The sequence below is a fragment of the Crocuta crocuta genome, unplaced genomic scaffold, assembly GCF_008692635.1.
Source record: "Crocuta crocuta isolate KB4526 unplaced genomic scaffold, BGI_CrCroc_1.0 scaffold112, whole genome shotgun sequence".
In the NCBI taxonomy this organism is placed as follows: Eukaryota; Metazoa; Chordata; class Mammalia; order Carnivora; family Hyaenidae; genus Crocuta; species Crocuta crocuta.
The window spans coordinates 4,887,287-4,906,738 of NW_027528818.1; the positions used below are offsets into that span (position 1 = coordinate 4,887,287).

The following is a 19,452-nucleotide window of genomic DNA, read 5'->3' on the forward strand; positions in this document are numbered from 1 at the left end:
GCATTGGCCATTTCCCACACAAAAGTCTAAGCCCCCTACGTTATTTGGGCACTTGATGGCTTTCATTTAAAGCTAAAGATACATCATTATTTAGGAACTTCTCCTGTATTATTTATAAACTTATCTATGTACAAGATTTGCAGCAGAACTACTTCCAGCTGTGTATCCTGTAGCTCAATTTCACAATGGCTCCTTTCTTTCAAGGTAAAAGGAAGACAACAAGAGCATATTAGATGTTATTCTCTTTATTGCCTTAAAAAATTGGGATGTTGTGAGGATTTACTGAGGTAATACAATAAGCGGTAATGCAAACCGCTTAGCCTAGGGTCTGGCACAGAAGTCACTGCTGCAGGAAAATAAAGTAACAGTCACTGAGCACCCACCACTGTGCCAGGCAGTGGAGAGCTTTCCCATAGTTTATGGCATTTAACTACCAGCAGCCCTAGCAAGGGGTTCGGGATGCTTCGCGCTGAGCCAAAGGGCAGGCGTGCTGGGGTCCTCACGGACGCGGCGTCCGGCAGGGGGCGCTGGGCAAGCGTCCAGAGGCGCAGGCGCGGCGGCGCGCGCTCCGATTCCGCTCGGTGGCGGAGGGAGGGGGGGCGCTGCTTGTCCTCTCCACTCCCGGCGCCGCTGCCGCCCCCCTCAGGCCAGCTTCATGAGGACCAAGCACGTGAACGTGCTGATCGCGCTGGCCGCCTTCGTGCTCTTCAGCTTCTCCTGCTTCTGCATCTCCAGGATGACTCAAATCAGTAAGCTGCGGGTGGTGGCTTCTCTGCCTTCTTTCCCGCCCTCTCTGGCTCCGGGGCTCCGGGATTGCCATTGCCGGGGCGGCCGGGTGGAAGAGAGAGGGGGTGACATGAGAGCCTGGCTCTGTTGCCCGCTCTCGTATGAGGTGTTTTACAGTTGTAGCCCCCGCCCCCACACCAGGCCCTTGCACGACCGGCGGTGAAGCTGTAACGGACGCCCTTGGTCTACCCCGGCGGCCACGGCCTCCCCAGGCGCGCGCGCTAACGATTGGCCCGCGGGGACCTCCCAACTCCCTACCTGCGCACTGGGTTTCCCTCCCCAGGTTCAAGGGCCCACGGTGTACCCTGCGTCCCTGCCGCTGCCGGCGTCTTCCTCTTCCCCATCGTTTCCAGAAATGGGTGAAGGTCTGATTAAAGAATTCTTATTACAAAGCCAACATCGTTCCACTTTTGTGTTCCACCGTTAGGTGACTGAGCCACCCTTGAAGGCTCCCTAACTCTAGGAGCCTAGAAGATGAAAGGGGTGAGATGATGGAGAGGCACCACTTAGAGCACTGGTATAGCATCCCAACTTTCTCAAGTGGGCCATGTGGCTTGCGTTGCAACTTTGAAACACACAAAAGTTTTAATTCATTTTGTTTATGGGGTTCCCACTTTAGCAATTAAAGTAGAGATTGCTCAGTGAAATTTTAACTTTAGATAAACAATGAGTAAGATTTTAGTATAAACACTGCACAGGGGTGGGGGCTGGGGTGGGTTAGAACTCCTGGGTGGCTCAGTCAGTTGAGCATCCGTCCGACTCTTGATTTTGGCTTAGGTCAGGTCATGATCCCAGGGTTCTGGGATGGAGCCCTCCCACCCCACCTGCCTGGTGCTGAGCTTGGAGCCTGCTTCAGATTTTTTCTCCCTCTTCCCCTCTCTCCTACTCGCTCGCTCTCTTTAAAAATAAATAATTTTTAAAAAATTGCATGGAAGATATTTATACTAAAAGATTTATTATTCATCTGAAATTCAAATTTAACTAGAGTTTCTGTATTTTATCTTTTAGCTCTTGTCCAATGTCCAGTGTAACATTTTAGCATCCATATAATTGGATTTTGAATTTAAGCTTAGGAATCCTGTGCCCGGGTCTGTTTCAGCCAGTCCAGGGGTCCCTGAAGGATGGACGGTGTCAACGAGAGAGAGAGAGATGAGAGAGCAATGAGATTCTTTCTGGTCACCAGGCAGGCATCTCTGCACTGACTGAGACTTAGCTTTATTTATGGTTAAGTGTATGGGAAATAGCACAGAAGTGACATTTGCCTTAGACAATGATTTTGATGACAAATTTCCTTGATATGTAAAAATTTCCCAGAACATAGATTTTTAGAAGACTCATGTATTATCTTTATCAATAGTGATTGATGTAGGTGAGTTAGATGCTTATCATATGGGGAAGAAAGGTATCTTTAGCATTCAAATACAAACAAGACAATGTTTTTAGCATAGCAAAGGCAAAAGTTAGTTCTTTGTGAGCAGGGGTCAATAACCTGTTTGCCTTAAGGGGAAGTATAAGCAAAACAGGATTTTCAGGAAATACAATGTCTGCTCCCATAATCACAAAAGAAGCAGTTCCTATAATAAGTTCCTTCACAAGGTGCAGTCAGCATATTAGGGCCAGAATAAGTCACTCCTGATACCAATCAACAAGGTGCCTCAGGGGTTGGTGCTCAAGCAGAAATAACTGAGTGGGGGTGGATATTGGTCATCATCTGACAGCAGGAGGCCTTGCAAACCTGCCTTAACCTCACAAGGAGTATTCTCGGCTAGTGAGTCCGAATGGCTCCCAACAGTCCTGTAAATATATTAAGCCAGACTTCCAAGATTGTCCTTAGGTTGTTTTAGGTTAATTTTCATTCTTTTTTTTTTTTTTTTAATGTTAGGAACCTCTGAAGGCATTTTAATACAGTTAATATTATTGTAATGAAACTATGGACTCTGAACCCCTGGAGAAATGGAGTGGCCCTATACTGGAATGGTGAAGGCTGGGACAAGAGCAGATTGGGGTAAAATCAGTATTTCTGTTAAGAATATGGTGCCTATTAGACATTCCAATGAAAGTATTAATAGGAGGTTGGTATGTCATTCTGGCAGGATTGCGGACATAAATTTGAGAGCTGTCAGCATACAGTATTTAAAGCCATGATACTGGATGAGACCATATAGGGAGTGGATATAGGTAATGAAACATTCCAAAGAATGAGCCCTGGGGAATACTAATATTTCAAAGCCAAGGAAAAACTAGAAACCAAGAGAGCTAAGAAAATATGTCAAGGAGGAGAATTTAACAGTGTCAGAAATGCTGATGAAATCCTTCAGTATAGTAAGAAAAACCCACCCACCCATAATCCTTAAAGTCCTCATTCCTGCATTATTGGTGAATGCTGCCACTTGTCTGCAGGCTACAGTCTAGGTAGGTACTCTATCCCAGTCAACCACGGAAGACCATATAGGCAAGTGTTTTGTCAGTGTCTGTCATGGACTTCCAGTATCCCGTCTCCTCTGGCAGGTGGTAGACTGTCCCTGCATTTAAGCCCAAGTAGGGCACAGAAGCCAATGTAGGGCAGATAACTGATTCCAGATCCTCTCTTGAGAGTGTGTTTGCTGGGTAATGCAGCATTTAGTGCTGCTGCCCATCTGCTAGCTACCTCCCTGGAAAAGCCAGCACTTGCCTTGCTGGCTCGCACTTGGCCTGCTGCTGCCTGAACATCTGACACTCCAGCAGGAGCTAGCAGTTTGGCAGAGGAACCACCAAATGCAGGAGGGCTCCTGCAGCCTCTAAATGGGCACAACTGCCTCCTCTTGGCAAAATGTGATGAGAGCATGGTGGGCAAGGAAGTCTGGGACAAGTAACAGATTTCAGGTTTTAATCAAATCAAAAAGGATCTAGAAGGGGCACATGAAAAGCAAATGTGAGCACCCAGACTTTATAAATGAATTTCATGGGTCTCTCTTTCTACCGTTGGTGAATGGAAAGCACCCTTGCCCAGTCCAAGTGGGATGAATATATAGGATATACTCTTGTAACTATATGTGTTGTAGTATGTACATAAGCTCCAAAGTATATGACCTTGTGAGAATATGCCTACAATATCATGGAGCAGAAGTGGTGAGGAGAGCGGTCCCAGCTGTAGCTTTACACCAGCAGAGTCCAGGATGCAAGTGGGGGTCATTCAAGAAAATAATTGAAATGTCTTGTGGAATTTAAAATATATCTAGAACAACAATGCATGACAGCAATCCCAAGATAGGAGAGAGGTAAGTGGAGTTAAATGGTACAGACTTGAAGCACTGTTGAAGAGTGAGAATGTAAGAGTTTGTATGAGACTGCAATAAGTCAAGGACTCACGATGAAATCTAGTCTAACTACTAAACTAATAGCAAAATAATGCATAACAATATCAGTCATTATAGTTAATGTTCCAGAGAGGAAATTACAGTATTTTCTAATGGGATATAAAGAAAACCAAACTTGATGTTGTTTACAAGAGGGTACATTTGAACTTCAAAGACCTAGAAATGTTGGAAGAGGGATGGAAAATTTTATACCAGCAACCTGAACCAAAAGAAAGTTGGTATAGCTGTATTAATATCAGCAAAGTAAGCTCTGAGGCCAAATGTAACATAAATGTTGAATAAACATGGAAGAACTTCATTAGCAATCAAAGAAATGCAAATTAAAAACACAAGATACCCTTTCACACCTTTCAGATTTTTAAATTTAGGAAATCAGACATTTGGTGAGGCTATGGAAGTGCAGGAATTTACACACACTCCCCTTGGGAGTGGGGCATACACATTCAATCACTTTCATTCTGTAACATGCCTTCCCTGTGTCCTAGAAATTTTTCTGCTAGTCAGGGCTGAAACTGGTGTGTAGCGTTACCCAATGGTTTATGGCCAGCTCTTCTTGCTGATTAGTACCCATGCCATACAGGTGGTTAAATATTTTAAATAACCTCTCCACCACCAGATATATCCAAGGGAAATTCTTGAGCATATGTATGTGGTGTGTTCTTGGTTGCATTTTTTTGTAAGTGCTCATCAAGAGTAGAAGAGATAAATATGTTGTTGTATATTCAGAACAGTGGGACATTTAACAATAGTAAAAATGAATGACCTAGAACTTCCCAGTATGGATGAATTTCAAAAAATAAATTAAGCAAAAGGAGCAAGTACAGAAGAATACATGTAAGTATTATTTTACTGCCTAAAGTCTAAAAACAAATGTGAATCAGTTTGCAAAAGTGGTGAAACTTGAAAGAAAAGCAATGGATGATTAATACAAAATTGAAAATTCTGCTTATCTGGGAGTGGGGAGGAAGGGGGAACATGCTTTTAGAAGGAAACAGATGGAATATTTTCAGTCTAAGGTAGTGACTTCATGGATGTTTCTTCTTGTCTCAGACCGTTTTATATACTCTTCGCAGTGTTTGAAATAGTTCATCATAAAATCTCATGCACAGAGGGACCACTCATAGGGAGTTCAAAGGTCATGGTTCATAGTGTAATTTGATTATTGCAAAGTATATGTGGAGTGGAGTAATCCAAAATATATTTTACCTTTTTAGCTTCAATTCCTACCAACTGCCTCAGATAGTCGTTCTTTGGAACCACGTTGGGTACAAATAAGTGAATAATAAATTTAAAGTGGTCTGCCAATACTTTAACTTCATGCTGTTCATTCCTCTTTCTTTCTACCCCCTGAGTGAATTACTTGCTCTCCCCTCAGTACGTCCTACCATTTCATACTTAGGCGTTTATGTTGTTATTTTCTTACTTTGGAATGCCCTTCCCTGCCCTTTGCTGTATCACAAAATTCTATACATTCTTCAAATTCTCAAATATTCCCTCTGCTCTGAAGCCTTTTTCCCTCCATCCCCCACCCCTCAGTCCTCCTTACTAGTTAAGCATTTCCGCCTTCCTTTGCCTCTGTGTTTGAGTATAACTCCGTTTTCACAATTATATTAACTGGTTGTTTAAATATATGCTCCTTCCTCCATCTCTTGTAATTTAGAGCAGGAACCTGACTTATCCATGTTTGTTTTACCTTTCACATAGCTCAGTGAATGACACATGGTAAGTATTAAGTGGCAGAAAGAATGCAGACCCTAGGATGCTTCTCATTGCTAGACGAATTTAGTGAATGAAACAGAGTGGGAAAGTCAGGTCATGGCCATACGGATAGGACCTTGTATACTAAGCAAGTAGTTTGGACTTTATTCAGTAAACATTCAGAGAACTATATAAAGTCTTTGGGCTGTGTTTTCAGAATTGTGGCTTGGAGGTGAGAGACTAATTAAGAGGCAGTTATAATAGTGCAGCTAGAAGCAATGATGACCTAAACTATGGGAAAGCCAATGATGAGAAAGATAAAACAATTAAAGAGATCTATAATAGTGCTTCTCAGATTCGAACGTGCATATCAGTCACCTGTGAATCTCATTAAAGCTCAGATTCTGACTCAGTAAGTCTAGGGTGCAGTCTGAAGTATTGCATTTCTTTTTTCTTTTTTCGAGTTTATTTTTTATTTATTTTGAGAAAGGGAGAGAGAGAGAGAGAGACAGCATGAGCAGGGGAGGGGCAAAGAGAGAATCCCAGGCAGGCTCTGCACTGACAGTCAGCTTGAACTCACGAAACCGCGAGATCATGACCTGAGCTGAAACCAAAATTTGGATACTCAATGAACTGAGCCATCCAGGTGCCCCATGAGATATCGCATTTCTAATAAGCTCACAGCTGATGCCATAAACCTGCTGTCCAGTGTGACAGCCCCTAACTAGGTGGCTGTTGAGTGCTTGAAATATGGTTAATGCAACCGAGACACTGAATTTTAAATTGTATTATATTTTAACTAATTTAAATTTAAATGTAAGGGTTGAAACAGTGCAAAATATTTCTCCACTAAGCAAAGTTTTACTGTTTTGGTAAGGCTACATTTCAGTTACCATTAAAATTTAGCATGCGAATTAATATGTCTATAAGTATAAACTATACACAGGATTTAGTGTATTTAGCACAAAAAAGAATGTAAACTCTTCGTTTAATTATTTTTATGTTGATTAAATGTTTCAGATATATTGAATTACATTAAATATATTCTCTACAAATACCTTGTTTCTTTTACTTTGTTAAAAAAATTTTTTGCATTTATTTATTTTTGAGACAGAGTGTGAGCGGGGGAGGGGCAGAGAGAGAAGGAGACACAGAATCTGAAGCAGGCTCCAGGCTCCGAGCTGTCAGCACAGAGCCTGACGTGAGGCTCAAACCCACAGATCAGGAGATCATGACCTGAGCTGAAGTCCTACACTCAACCGACTGAGCCACCTAGGCGCCCCCTTCTTTTTCCTTTTTTAAATGTGGCTACAGAAAATTTAAAATTATAAAAGAGTCTTACTTTTTTTTCTAGTAGAGAGCTGTACCTTGGACTCTTGCTGTAAGAAGCAAAAGTCAGTGGTACTTAGGACGTCACCTGGCCCCTTTCTTATGAGTAGAAGTCACATTGGCCCATCGCCCACGTGGACTGATGTCTGTTTTTACAATTTCACCACAATTGACTCAAAACATATTATTACTAATTTCTAACCTTTGTAACGTATTTTTATAACATTTCATCCTCACAAAATACCTGAGTGAATACACAAATAATATAAATATTTTAATTGTTGAATTATCAAGTAAAAATATATAAGAAGCAAATGTAAGACTAGGGAATATGTCTTTTCCCTTTTTTGCACGCTTGTTTCTGCAAATACTATTTCCTCTAGAGAAAACTCTTTCATGTTTACCAAATTGATCCCTCAGGGGCTGACTGACATTGTGGAAGCTTAGACATATTGCATCATCCATGGTGTATCCATTTCAAACACCTGATCCAATATTGGGAAGAGACAATTACCCCAGGAACCCCAATTACATAGTGTTATACTAGTTAAACTATGTCTACTTCTAAAGTTTGTAAAAATCTTCCAATAGTATCCACTTCATGAATATTTAAGATTTATCTGGGATAGCTGCAGTTCTTTTGATTAAAGCATAATTCAGTTTAAAAATCACTGAAAAAGTCACTATGTTGTCACATCCATGCATCTATTAATTTGTTCATTCATTTCAGCATACATTTTAGAGGGACTATATGCCTAATACTGTTTTGGACATTGGGAATTTAGTACTACCCCTACCCCCAAGCTTCCTGTTCTCAAGCTTGCATTCTAGAGAGCTCTGGAGAGAGACATAAAAACAGTAAATACAAAAAAACAAAAAACAGTAAATACATAATAGAAAGTCTGGTAGTGATGAGAAATTTGGGGGAGGGGAGGGTAAGAAGGAGTGAGAAGGGATACGGTTTCACATAGGGTGGCAGGGTAGGCTTCTCAGGGGAAGTAACATTTTAACAGAAAACTGAATGAAATTGGAAAACTCTAGCCATGTCAGTGTCCAGGGGACAAGCATTCCCCGTGCAGAAAATTGCAAGAGTCAAACCCACAAGGTAGGTGGGTGATTGGTATGAGGAACGGCCACCAGTGTGACTGGAGCTGAGCTCCCTCAGAGTGAGGCAGCCTAGGTAGGAGGTGAAGCCAGGGAGGGTAGAGGACTGATTCTGTCCTGGCGAGGGCTTTGCTTATTTTACCAAGTTTGAGGAGAGATCTCTGGAGGGTTTTGAGCAGGGAAGTGGCATTATCCAGTTTTTGACACAGGCTGGACAGTGTGCGCTCTTGGTTCATAAGAGGCAGATGAATGAATAAAGTATTAGGTGTTTCAACCCAAATATGCCGCCATTACTTTTATAGTTTCATATTTTACCCTAATTCTTTTTTTAAAAATCCATTTGGAATTTATCTTCCAAACTGTGAATTTACCTTTTTTCTATCCAAACTGTTCGCCATTTTCTGTGCTTTTCCTAATTAGAATATAGGAAGAATATGCTATATTCGTGTCTCTAATAGTTTTTTTCTTTATGTATTTTGGTATTTGACTACCTAAAAAATAACTATTTTGTTTTCATCATAGATTATACCTTTTTCAGCATAAAGAGAACCACTTTAATACATTTTCCCCTGGATTATTCTATCTGATTTTTATATGACAGGGAAAAAAAGTAGGCTAAAGTCTAGAACCATGTAAAACAAAGCATTAGTGGTGGTTATCTTTTTTTATGTTTTGTGTGTGTGTGCATGTTTCAACCTATGACTTGCTTATCTAACTTACATATTTTAACAAAGCAGCCAAGATTAGAAGCTGCTTTGTTCCCTTCTTCTTGTCTTTTTCTGAAAGTTTTATTTATTTAAGTAATCTCTACTCTCCACTTGAAGCAGGGACTCATGACCTCAAGATGGTGCTCTTCTGACTGAGCTAGCCAGGTGCCCCTGTTCCCTTATTTTCTCTGGGCCATATTCTAGTTGCTTTGTATCCATTAGAATGAAAGTTCAGATGTGTTAAGAGGTATCCAAAACAAAGGTGGTTTAACATTTAAATAATAGGCTCCTGCGGTGATTCTCCTCCCTAACCTCAATCAAGGCTTTAGGTTCTTTCCAACTCATTGTCTTCGTCTCCGGGGTATTGTCTTCATGATTTATTCATTAGGCAGAAATGGCTCCTGAGTCCTGTGTTACTGTAGCAACTTCATGGAGAAGTAATGAAGGAAAGTGAGAGAGAGGGGGAAGAGGAGATATCCACCCACCCCCCCGCTCTCTCTCTCTCTCTCACACACACACACACACACACACGCGCGCGCGCGCGCGCGCGCACGCTTGCATGCGCATCCTTTATAAGCTCCAAACTTGTTTGAGCTATCTTTTATCTCCCTGACTATGGCAAACACCACGGGTTGCCGATCCATATGCAACCTCAGCCTCATTTTCACTTACAGAGCTGTGATTGTTCGGGCCAGCAATGCATCACCTAAAATTACTAGACTTCCAAGACTGCAGCTAATTCAGGAGGGAGCTGCATGTGTTCAGAGTTAAGACCTCTCCCTCCCAGTCTCAATGCCTCTGTCATCAGGGGCAAAAGAGAGTCCCAGAGACTTAATGATCAGAGTAAAACACCCACCCCTCACCCTCACACCTCCATCAATAAAACTCAAGAAAGAACAGCGGCGGTCCTGGAGGCCCTGACAAGATACACATCCGTCTGTCTGTCTTCCCAATGCTCACAATGTTGTCCCTGCATTCTTTGTTGCGACCATCAAGGCTGATCTCCTTAAGCCCTTTATCCCAGCCCCTGACTCCCAGGTTAAACCCCTTCTGGACTCTAATCCCCACATGGTTCCACACGTTGTGCCCCTTCCTTTCCTATTCTACTCTCCAGCCTTCCCAGTGCCCAAAAGCCTTTGACTGTGCTCACTAGAGCTCATGGCCATTGTGAACATTGTCTTTGTCTTGCTTTCACTGAAATTGTCTCTTGACTGAGGACACTACTTCCCCTGTTCTCAAATAGTGGTGTTTTCTCTCCCATGCCATTTGTACTCAAGGTAGGGTAAATGCCTCTCTTCTCTCTCATTGCTCCTTCCAAATTTTTCTTCTACCTTTCTTCCCAAGATGCCTCATTATTTACTCTGACGATATCAAATGATACCTCCACTTTCTCTCCTTCTGCAAGCATCTTTAAACTCATGGGTCACTCTCTCTCATTAGCAATAATTGCTATGTTTCCATAATCTGTGTTCCATGCAACCAAATCTCTGACCACCACCTCCCAAATTTCCAGGCCATTGTCTTTAGTACCCCAGCTACTATAAACTTCTGACACCCACTGGACCTATAATCTGTTGATTCATCTACCTTTTCACATGCCTCCCCCTCACTGTGTTCTTCCTCATCAGGTTCAGATTCCATGGACAATCATTGTAACAGTTCCCTGGTGTACACCCTCAAGTCCCTTGATTCTTTCTCAGTAATATGCACTTGGCTAAATCACACCCTGGTGAAATCCCGTGTCCTCCTTTTACTCTGCATCTACCTCCTGATGACTGAATGTGGCTGGAGTGAAATAAACAGTGACAGTCTCACTTTGAATTCATGACCTCCTGAACTCTGGCAAGCCTTGGTGGCTGCGTCAGGACCGTGCTACATTTCCCTGTCCTCTCCACCCTCTTGCTCTCGCATACCAGATGCCATCCCCTCTTATCTACTTTCACACGTATCTCCAGTTTTCTCCTTTTTCCCGGGTCATGTATATCCATATATAAACATTGTGTTTTTCTCCTGTCCTGTGAAGGAAACTGAAGATCTCTGTCTCTTGCTTCCACTTCCACCCTAGTTACTGCCCATCATCCTACCCCCTCTCACAGCAAAACTTCTCGAAATGAGTCCGGATGCCCTGTCTCTAAGCCCTCTCCTCCTGCTTCCTCCTGAGCCCATCTCACTATAGGTTTTCACTTCACCTCTGCACAGCCACCTGGGCCACATGCTGCTGAGTCGCAGTCCACCCTGTCCACATCCCCCTCATCCTGTTCAACAGCACTTGACAGTTGATGCCTTACCTCTCCTTGAAACACTTTTCTCACTTGGTTTCCAGGATTTCACACACACCTGAGTTTCCTCTTGCCTCACTAGCTAATCCATCTTTGCTCTGTTACTGTCTTCTGTCATTTATTCACCCTATAACTTGGGGTGCCCCAGGATTTGGTCCTTGGGCCCCATCTCTTCTCTACTCATCTTTATTCCCCTAGTGATCTCCTGCATCTAAACACAGGTCTCTGTAAAGGTGTATTTCCAGGCCAGGCTAGTTCTCCCACCAGACACACATGGAGCTGCCTACTGAGATGTGTGAGAAGCATCTCAAACCTAATACGTCTCCAGCCAGACTCCTAATATTCACACCAAAGCTTGCTCCTTTCATCTTCTCCATCATAGTAAATGGCTGTTCCCTTCTAGTTGCTCAGAGTATCATTGTCTCCTTTTTTTTTTTATATCTCTCATTCAATGTCAGCAAATTCTATCTTCTTTACCTTCAAAATATATCCAAAATTAAACTATTCTTCATCACTTATCCCAACATTTTTTCTAAGCCACTGACATCTCTTCCCTAATCTCCCTTCTTCAGTCTCAATTTCCCTAACTCTGTTTTACACACAAGAGATAGAAGGATCCTGTCCTGATGTAAGTCAGATTATGTGAGTCTGTGCTTATGGACTTCCGTTGGGTCTCCATTTTGCTTAAAGTAAAAGCTAAGGTCCTTACAACAGTCGCTTTGTGATTTCATCACCTATTACTCTTCCTGTCATTCATTTTGTTTCAGCCACACTGGCCTCCATGCTGTTTCTGGAGATAATGGGCATGCCCCTGCCTCAAGGTTTTTGCACATGCCCTTCTCGCTGCACCAGAATTACTTACTGCATTCCTTCCTTTGCTTTGTTCCTCTCTGTGCTCACATGTTATCTCCTTAGAAAAGCCTTCTCTGAACACCCTGTTTACAGTTAAAACCTCCCGGGCTCTGCCATCATCAACACTCTGTGTCCTTTTTCCCTGATTTATATTTTTCTTGTACTTACCATCTGCCTAATAAAATGTATAATTCATTTATTTATTCTTTTTTTCCATCCAGTAGGATGTAAGTTCCAAGGGGACCAGGAGTTCTGCCTGTTTTGTGCATTGTCATATCCCCAGGACATGTAACAGTATTTAGTTTAATAAATCTTTGTTGAACAAGTGAATGAATTGAGTCGCCAGGTGACTGTTCTGGCTGCTGAGACACAGAAGCCCCTGACAAGAGCATTCCTGCCCAAAGGAAAACTCAGGCTTTCCTTGGAAGTGTGAATGAATTCTGAATACATTGTCGCAGTGTTTCAGGAAGAAACAGAAAGCCGCTTGTATTGTTTACATCCCACTGTCTACTGAGACCAAATGTTTTGTGATCTGTCTGCTATAGCCATGTCTTTCCATCTGTAGAGAATAGTCGAAGTTCCCAGTATTGCACTGTGAGGCACTGATGACCCACACAGATTGCCAACCAGGTCCTGGAGACCTGCCTATTTACTGCCTCAACTGGGTCAATTTGGGGGCCCAAATTAGGAGGTCTTCACAAGGCTGCTGAGAAGAAATTAGTTCAGAGCAGCAAATCCTCCATCTTATCCTTCCTGAGTGATTGATACGTGCAGATGAAATTGTGACTTGGATCTAACAGTGCCTTTTCACTCTTGTCACTTGTCATTCACTCTTGTCTGGCCTTTCCCTGGAGGTGGATGGAGGAAGGACACCATATATCTTGGGCCACCAGCCAGTCACTAGTGAAGACAGCAGATGTAGATCCTTGAGTTCTGTTGGTTGTATCATAACAGGGTAGGTACTTGTGCATGGATGGGGTACAACACATTGCCAAGGACTACCAGAACTCCTCATAATTACAAAATTCTCTGAAACAATTAGCCAGCCAGTTGGGTCTTTCCCTACATGTCCACAGCCCTGTTTCAGCAAGCCCAACTATCCATAAAACCCAAATAGACTTGTTTGTGCGTGTTACTCTATTGATGGGAGCCCCCGTTGGCAGGCTAATCCATATATCATGAAATTGTTGCATCTGAGAGATTCAGTGACAGGTAACTGGAGCCGGAGAGGTGTTGTGACAGACCCTAGAGATGGAGCTGGCCACCAACTGAGAACTGGAGCGGTGGGGCTCACTCCAACCCAAAGGGGAGAAACAAAACGTCCTGTTAGAGAGCAGTGAAGCAGCAGGTTCACTTTCCTCTGTTGTGTCTTGGGGTGCAAGATCCATTGAGCCTTGGCAGGGAAGCATTAGAATATTAGTTTATTAGCTGCTTCCTATTCTATCTTCAGTGAGGTAGTTCAGGCAAGACACAAGTTTTGTTCTGAGCTGGCCTATCTGAAAGGTGAATGGAACCAGCAAGATGGATATACAGCACTGTCAAGAGGACCCACTTCTGCCCATGGCCAGGGATCCAAGACTTCTGGAAACCAGACACTTAGGCACCCTGCTGGATTTCAAAGACTGAACCCTCTGCCCCAGGCTAAGGCTGGTGTGAGCCAAGGCAGGCATGAGGGAAACATGCAGGAGATAAGACGGGGGCAGTATTTTTATCCCTACATTTGCTTGCTCCATTTTATAAGTGAATCTTGCATTTCCTCTCACATCTATAATGCCAGCCCCTATCTCTCCCTTGAACTTCAAAGTCATATTAGCCAAATATTTGCCACATATTTGGAAGCCTTATAAGCATCACAGTTGCTCTTTTCCTATTTCCCCAATTCAGACTGTAGAAATCTGGTGGACCTGTCGGAAGCCTAGGAGGGATTCTAATCTCCCTCTTTCAGTTGGTACAAATTCTTTCCAACGAAAGCTCTCAGATATTTTTCATCTCATCTCCTATTTCCTAATCCTTTCTGCCCTGGCTTATTCTTTGGTCATCTCTCACATGAAACTATCACTATAGTTTCCTAAATTGTGGTTTCTCTGGCCTTAGTTTTGCCTTCCTGAAACAATCTTCTATATGGCCACCAGAATGATCTTTCTAAAAACAATTTTTTAAATGTTTTTTATTTACTTTTGAGAAAGAGCAAGATAGAGCACAAGCAGGGAAGGAGCAGAGAGAGAGGGAGACACAGAATCTGAAGCAGGGTCCAGGCTCTGAGCTGTCAGCACGGAGCCCAATGCAGGGCCTGAATCCACAAACTACAAGATCATGACCTAGCCGAAGTCAGACTTAACCAACTGAGCCACCCAGGTGCCCCTAGAATGATCTTTCTAAAACATATGTTGTACCTGATAGTCTTCAGTTGTGTTTCTCAATTGAAATGGTAGCCTGCAGTGTTGTTCCAAGATATATAAAGTCACCTGAAAAAAAAATTGGGAGGAGGGCAGAACATGACTTCATTATCTTTATATTAAAACAAATACATTTTAATTAGATTTATCGTGGTCATCATTTCACAATATATGCAAGTATCAAATCGTTAAAAAATTTTTTAATAGAGTTTATTTTGAGAGAGAATATGTGTGCATGAGAGCAGGGGAGGGACAAAGAGAGAGAGAATCCCAATCAGGCTCCACATTGTCACTGCAGAACTGGACGTGGGGGCTCAAACCCGCAAACTGCGAGATCATGACCTGAGCCGGGATCGAGAGTCTGATGTTTGACCGACTGAGCTACCCAGGTGCCCCTGAAAATCACTTAACCGAAAACCAAAACAAAACAAATATGTACTGTAGAATGGGCTGCAAAACTTTGCACACATTTTAAAAGAACTTCACAGACATTTCATGAATGTCGTGGGCTATTTCAGGTTATGCCTCCACCCACATCCCTTTTATTCAAATTTACTGTCATTAGAGGCTTCTTAGAAGAAAGGTTTGAGAAACACAGGTGTATGGGGGAATGTTCAGGTTCTTTATCATAGCTCATCAAAAAGATCAGCAGAACCAGACTCCACTTTTCACCGCCGAATTTACCCCCATTGTCCTTGAAATACTGAATAGCTACTAGGTGTGTAGAGACCATGTTTTGAATGCCTCCTTGCCTTCCACACACGCTGTTCCAAATAGAACACTTTTCCTTGCTTCCTTGACTGCCTAACTCACATTCCTTCCAGAGTCCCCTCAGGCAGCACATCCTCCAGAATACTCTGACTTCCCCTGGTCCCCCAACAGCTGTCTGGGCTCCGTCCACTATGCATACATTATCACTACAAGTTAGGGGTTGAAACCTTATTCTACTGTGCTCATATTTTCCTTCATGGGGACATCTTTCATTTCGTTCTCCTAGAAAGGCTGTTTTATTATTTTTTTAATGTTTATTTTTGAGAAACAGACAGAGTGTGAGCAGGGGAAGGGCAGAGAGAGAAGGAGACACAGAATCTGAAGCAGGCTGAGCTGTCAGCACAGAGCACGATGTGGGGCTCGAACTCACAAACCGCGAGATCATAACCTGAGCCGAAGTCAGCTGCTTAACCTACTGAACCACCCAGGCGCCCCTAGAAAGGCTGTTTTAAAGCGAGTACTTGGGCCTTATCTCAGAAGCTCATTACCTCTCTCAGAAGACAGAGAGAGATTCATCTGAATGGTGAAATTGGTCAGATTTGACTTCTGTAGACCACACTGGCAAGGAGGCTGAATGGCTTCCATAAAAAGGCAACTTGGGCCATCTCTGGGCTCTTTCTCTTACAACATCTCTTATGTGCTCTACGAAAGAAGGGCCAGCTCTCTCTGCTTCTTCCTCCAAAATAGTGAGCACATGTGGCAAGTCATCCCCTTTGCGGGTGGGGCCCCATCATTGTCTAGCTGCTCTTTCGATAATGGGGTGGAGGTAAGTTAACATAGGTAGGGAAGCAGGACATCCCAGTGCACTCTGCAATACACCCATTGTCAGACAGCCCCAAATAAAACTGACAACCAGTGGTTGGGACTGGTGTTATCTATGTGTATTCCTAATAAGTTAAAACCCAAGGAGAAGGAAATTTGTAACATCTGAAATATCACAATGATTTAAATTATCAATTAAGTTAGTTCTAACAGTTAGCCTATAAACTCCCCGAAGGCAAGAACTACCCTATCTTTTTTCATTGCTGTATGTCCCTTGACACAGAATAGTTGGCACGTAAAAGGTGCTTAATTATTCGTCAACTTTTTTCTGATTAAAGAAGCAATGCCACATGATTCTAGAATGAAAGAATTCTGTAAAAATAGGAAATAAAAACTGATCCAACAAACTAAAGATTATATATTAACAACATGTAAACTTGTATACTTACTCTTTTTTACTATCTGGGTTGTTTTTTTTTTTTTTTCCCAAAAAGGAAATGATTTTATGCATAGTTTTTTTTTTTTTTTAGAAAACAGTTGTTTTGGGGCGCCTGGGTGGCTCAGTCAGTTAAGCGTCTGATTCTTGATTTCAGCGCAGGTTATGATCTCACGGTTCATGAGTTCTAGTCTCACATTGGGGATTGAGCCCTGAGTTGGGCTCTGTGCTAACAGCAAAGAGCCTGCTTGGGATTTTCTCTCTCTCCCTCTCTCTGCCCCTCCTCTGTTCATGTAATCTCACTCTCAAAATAAATAAACTTAAAGAAAAGAAAAGAAAGAATAAAAAAACAGTTGTTTTTGCAACATTAAATATAATCTTCTTCTATAAGATGACTTTCACAGTTGCATAGTATTGCACTGATAAATGAATAAAAAGTAGCCCATTGATAAATATTTATCGCACATTTGTCGAAGCATTTTTTTCATGTCCTTTGCCATATGGTTTACATGCATTATTGCATTACTTCTTCCCAACTCTGGAGCAAGGAATTTCTTTTAAGTTTATTTATTTTGGAAAGAGTGTGAGCAGGGAAAGAGCGGGGGGAGGGAGGGGAGAGAGAATCCCAACCAGGTCCTGCACTGTCAGCATAGAGCCCAACTCAGGGCTGGATTCCACAAACTGTGAGATCATGACCTGAGCCAAAATTAAGAATCGGACTCTTAACTAACTGAGCCACCCAGGGGTGGGGCAGGGTTTTTTATATATCCATTTATACATGAAGGAACAGAGGCTAACAAACATTAAATAGCTTGTCCAATGTGAACACAAGTATTAAGTGGCAAAACTGGGATTCAGTTGTATATGATTTAACACCAAAGTCACTATAACTTTTAAAAAGATATTCTGGGGGGCGCCTGGGTGGCTCAGTCGGTTAAACATCAAACTCTTGATTGCAATTCAGTTCATGATCTCATGATTTGTGACATCGAGCCCCAAGTCAAGCTCTGCACTGACAGTGTGGACCCTGCTTGAGATTCATTCCCCTCTCCCACTTGTTCTCTCTCTCTCTCTCTGTCTCTCAAAATAAATAAACTTAAAAAAAATAAAAGAATATTCTGTAATTTATTTAACATATTTCCATTGCTGGGCATTTAGGTTGTTTCTTATTTTCTTAGGATAATAAGCAATGCTGCCTTTATTATACATCCTTCAAGCCAAACCTGTGTATCTATTTCTGGTCATTTTCTTCAGATAAATTCTTAAAAGTGAATTTTTTGGCTCAGTCGGTTTTTCCCTTTTAATTGTAAGTCTAATATGTGCACAAAATGGAAATTTTGGAAAATATTAAACAGCACAAAGTAATAAAGCAGAAACCATTTATAATCATTCCACCTTCGAGGGGCGCCTGGGTGGCTTAGTCGGTTAAGCGTCCGACTTTCGCTTGGGTCATGATCTCGCGGTTTGTGGGTTCAAGCCCCGCGTCGGGCTCTGTGCTGACTGCCAGCTCAGAGCCTGGAGCCTGTTTCAGTCTGTGACTCCCTCTCTCTCTGACCCTCCCCTGCTCACGCTGTCTCTCTCTCTCTCCTAGAAATAAATAAAACATTAAAAAAATAAAAATAAAAATAATCATTCCACCTTCCAGATAGTACTACTATAACATCTCACTCTTTCTCCAGCCTTTTATGTATATCATATGTACATATTTATATATAAACTATATACATACACACATGCACATGCGAACACACACAGGCACACATAGAGTGTTATATATAGCTACATCAAAGCATATATTTTACTTTTTTGTTATATATTATAGAAAATTGTATACTACTGATATATGTATATATAAACATGTACACATATGCTTTCTTTGCAGGTAATCAATTAATTAACTGTAGAAATCATATTTTGGAATTTAAGGAGAAAATTCTACATCTAAAAAACAAAACTGAAAGAAATCGCCAAGAGCTGATCGATGCTTTGAGTAAAGTCAAGTATGAAATGACACAGAGAAAAAATATGTCCTTGAACTTAGGTTTGTGATGCTTTTGTTTTTGTGTGTGGTGGTTTGTTTGTTGGATTTGTGTTTTGTGTTTGGAAATTTAGATTTTGTGCTTTCTGATTTTAGGACATTTCTTCCCAACCAACAGAACTAAATTAGTGCTTGTTCTTTTATTGTGAGACATATAAAAATCAGGTAAAATATATCAGTGATATGCCTCTTCTCCTCTGTAGCTCAGAAATGGTCTTCCTGTGTTTTCGGTGTGAACTGCACCGCTGTCATGTTCTGCCAAAAGACGCAGCCACAACCCTGAGCATTACTCTGACCCCTCCCCCGTCCCTCTTGCTTATTTCCATTTCAGTCAGCAAGCAATCGTATATATTCATAATCCTATGCACTTCACAAATCTGTCCACGTTTCCTGTCACCGTCTCTGCTGCTCCAGTCAGGACACCTTCATGCTTCATCTGAATGACTGCTAACATTTCCATTTTGTTCTCTCTTCAGACTTGTCCCCACCTGTCTATTTCCACTGTAGCCTAAGTGAATGCTCACTGTCCTGTCTGTCATCCTGCAGTGGCTCCCATTTCTCCAGTAAAAAGTCCTGCGTCTGTTTCTCCTTTTGTGGTCAGGTACTCTCTGCTCTTCATTCTTTGCAACCACTGATCATCAGCTCTCTGTTATAGTTTTCCCTTTTCCAGGATGCCATACAAATGGAATCATATAGTGTGTAATCCTTGGAGACTGACTTCTTTCACTTAGCAAAGATTCACTGAAGTTGTAATGTGACTAACTGTTGCCTCTATATTGCTGAGTAGCATTTCATCATATGGATGTAGAGTGAATACAGTCTGTTTATCCTTTGCCAATTGAAAGACATTTGGGTTTCTGTTTTTTTGGTGATTACAAGTGCATGTTGCTATAAGCACTTATATATAGGTTTTTTGTATGAAGAGAATTTTCTTTAGC

The 19,452-nt window shown here is 41.9% G+C and overlaps 1 protein-coding gene across 3 annotated transcripts in view; it reads left to right on the plus strand.

Annotated features, from left to right (window-relative positions):
* Positions 1-469: 469 nt before the first annotated feature.
* Positions 470-19,452, plus strand: part of MGAT4D (MGAT4 family member D) — a 54,203-nt gene continuing 35,220 nt past the window's right edge. For 2 of the 3 annotated variants that reach the window (XM_077755949.1, XM_077755951.1), the window contains exons 1-2: positions 470-749; positions 18,359-18,517. In XM_077755949.1, the coding sequence (XP_077612075.1) occupies positions 656-749; positions 18,359-18,517 (253 nt within the window). In that variant the 5' untranslated portion in view covers positions 470-655. Of the gene's footprint in view, positions 750-2,668; positions 2,792-18,358; positions 18,518-19,452 lie in introns of all 3 variants that reach the window. The other variant, XM_077755950.1, reaches the window with a different exon arrangement.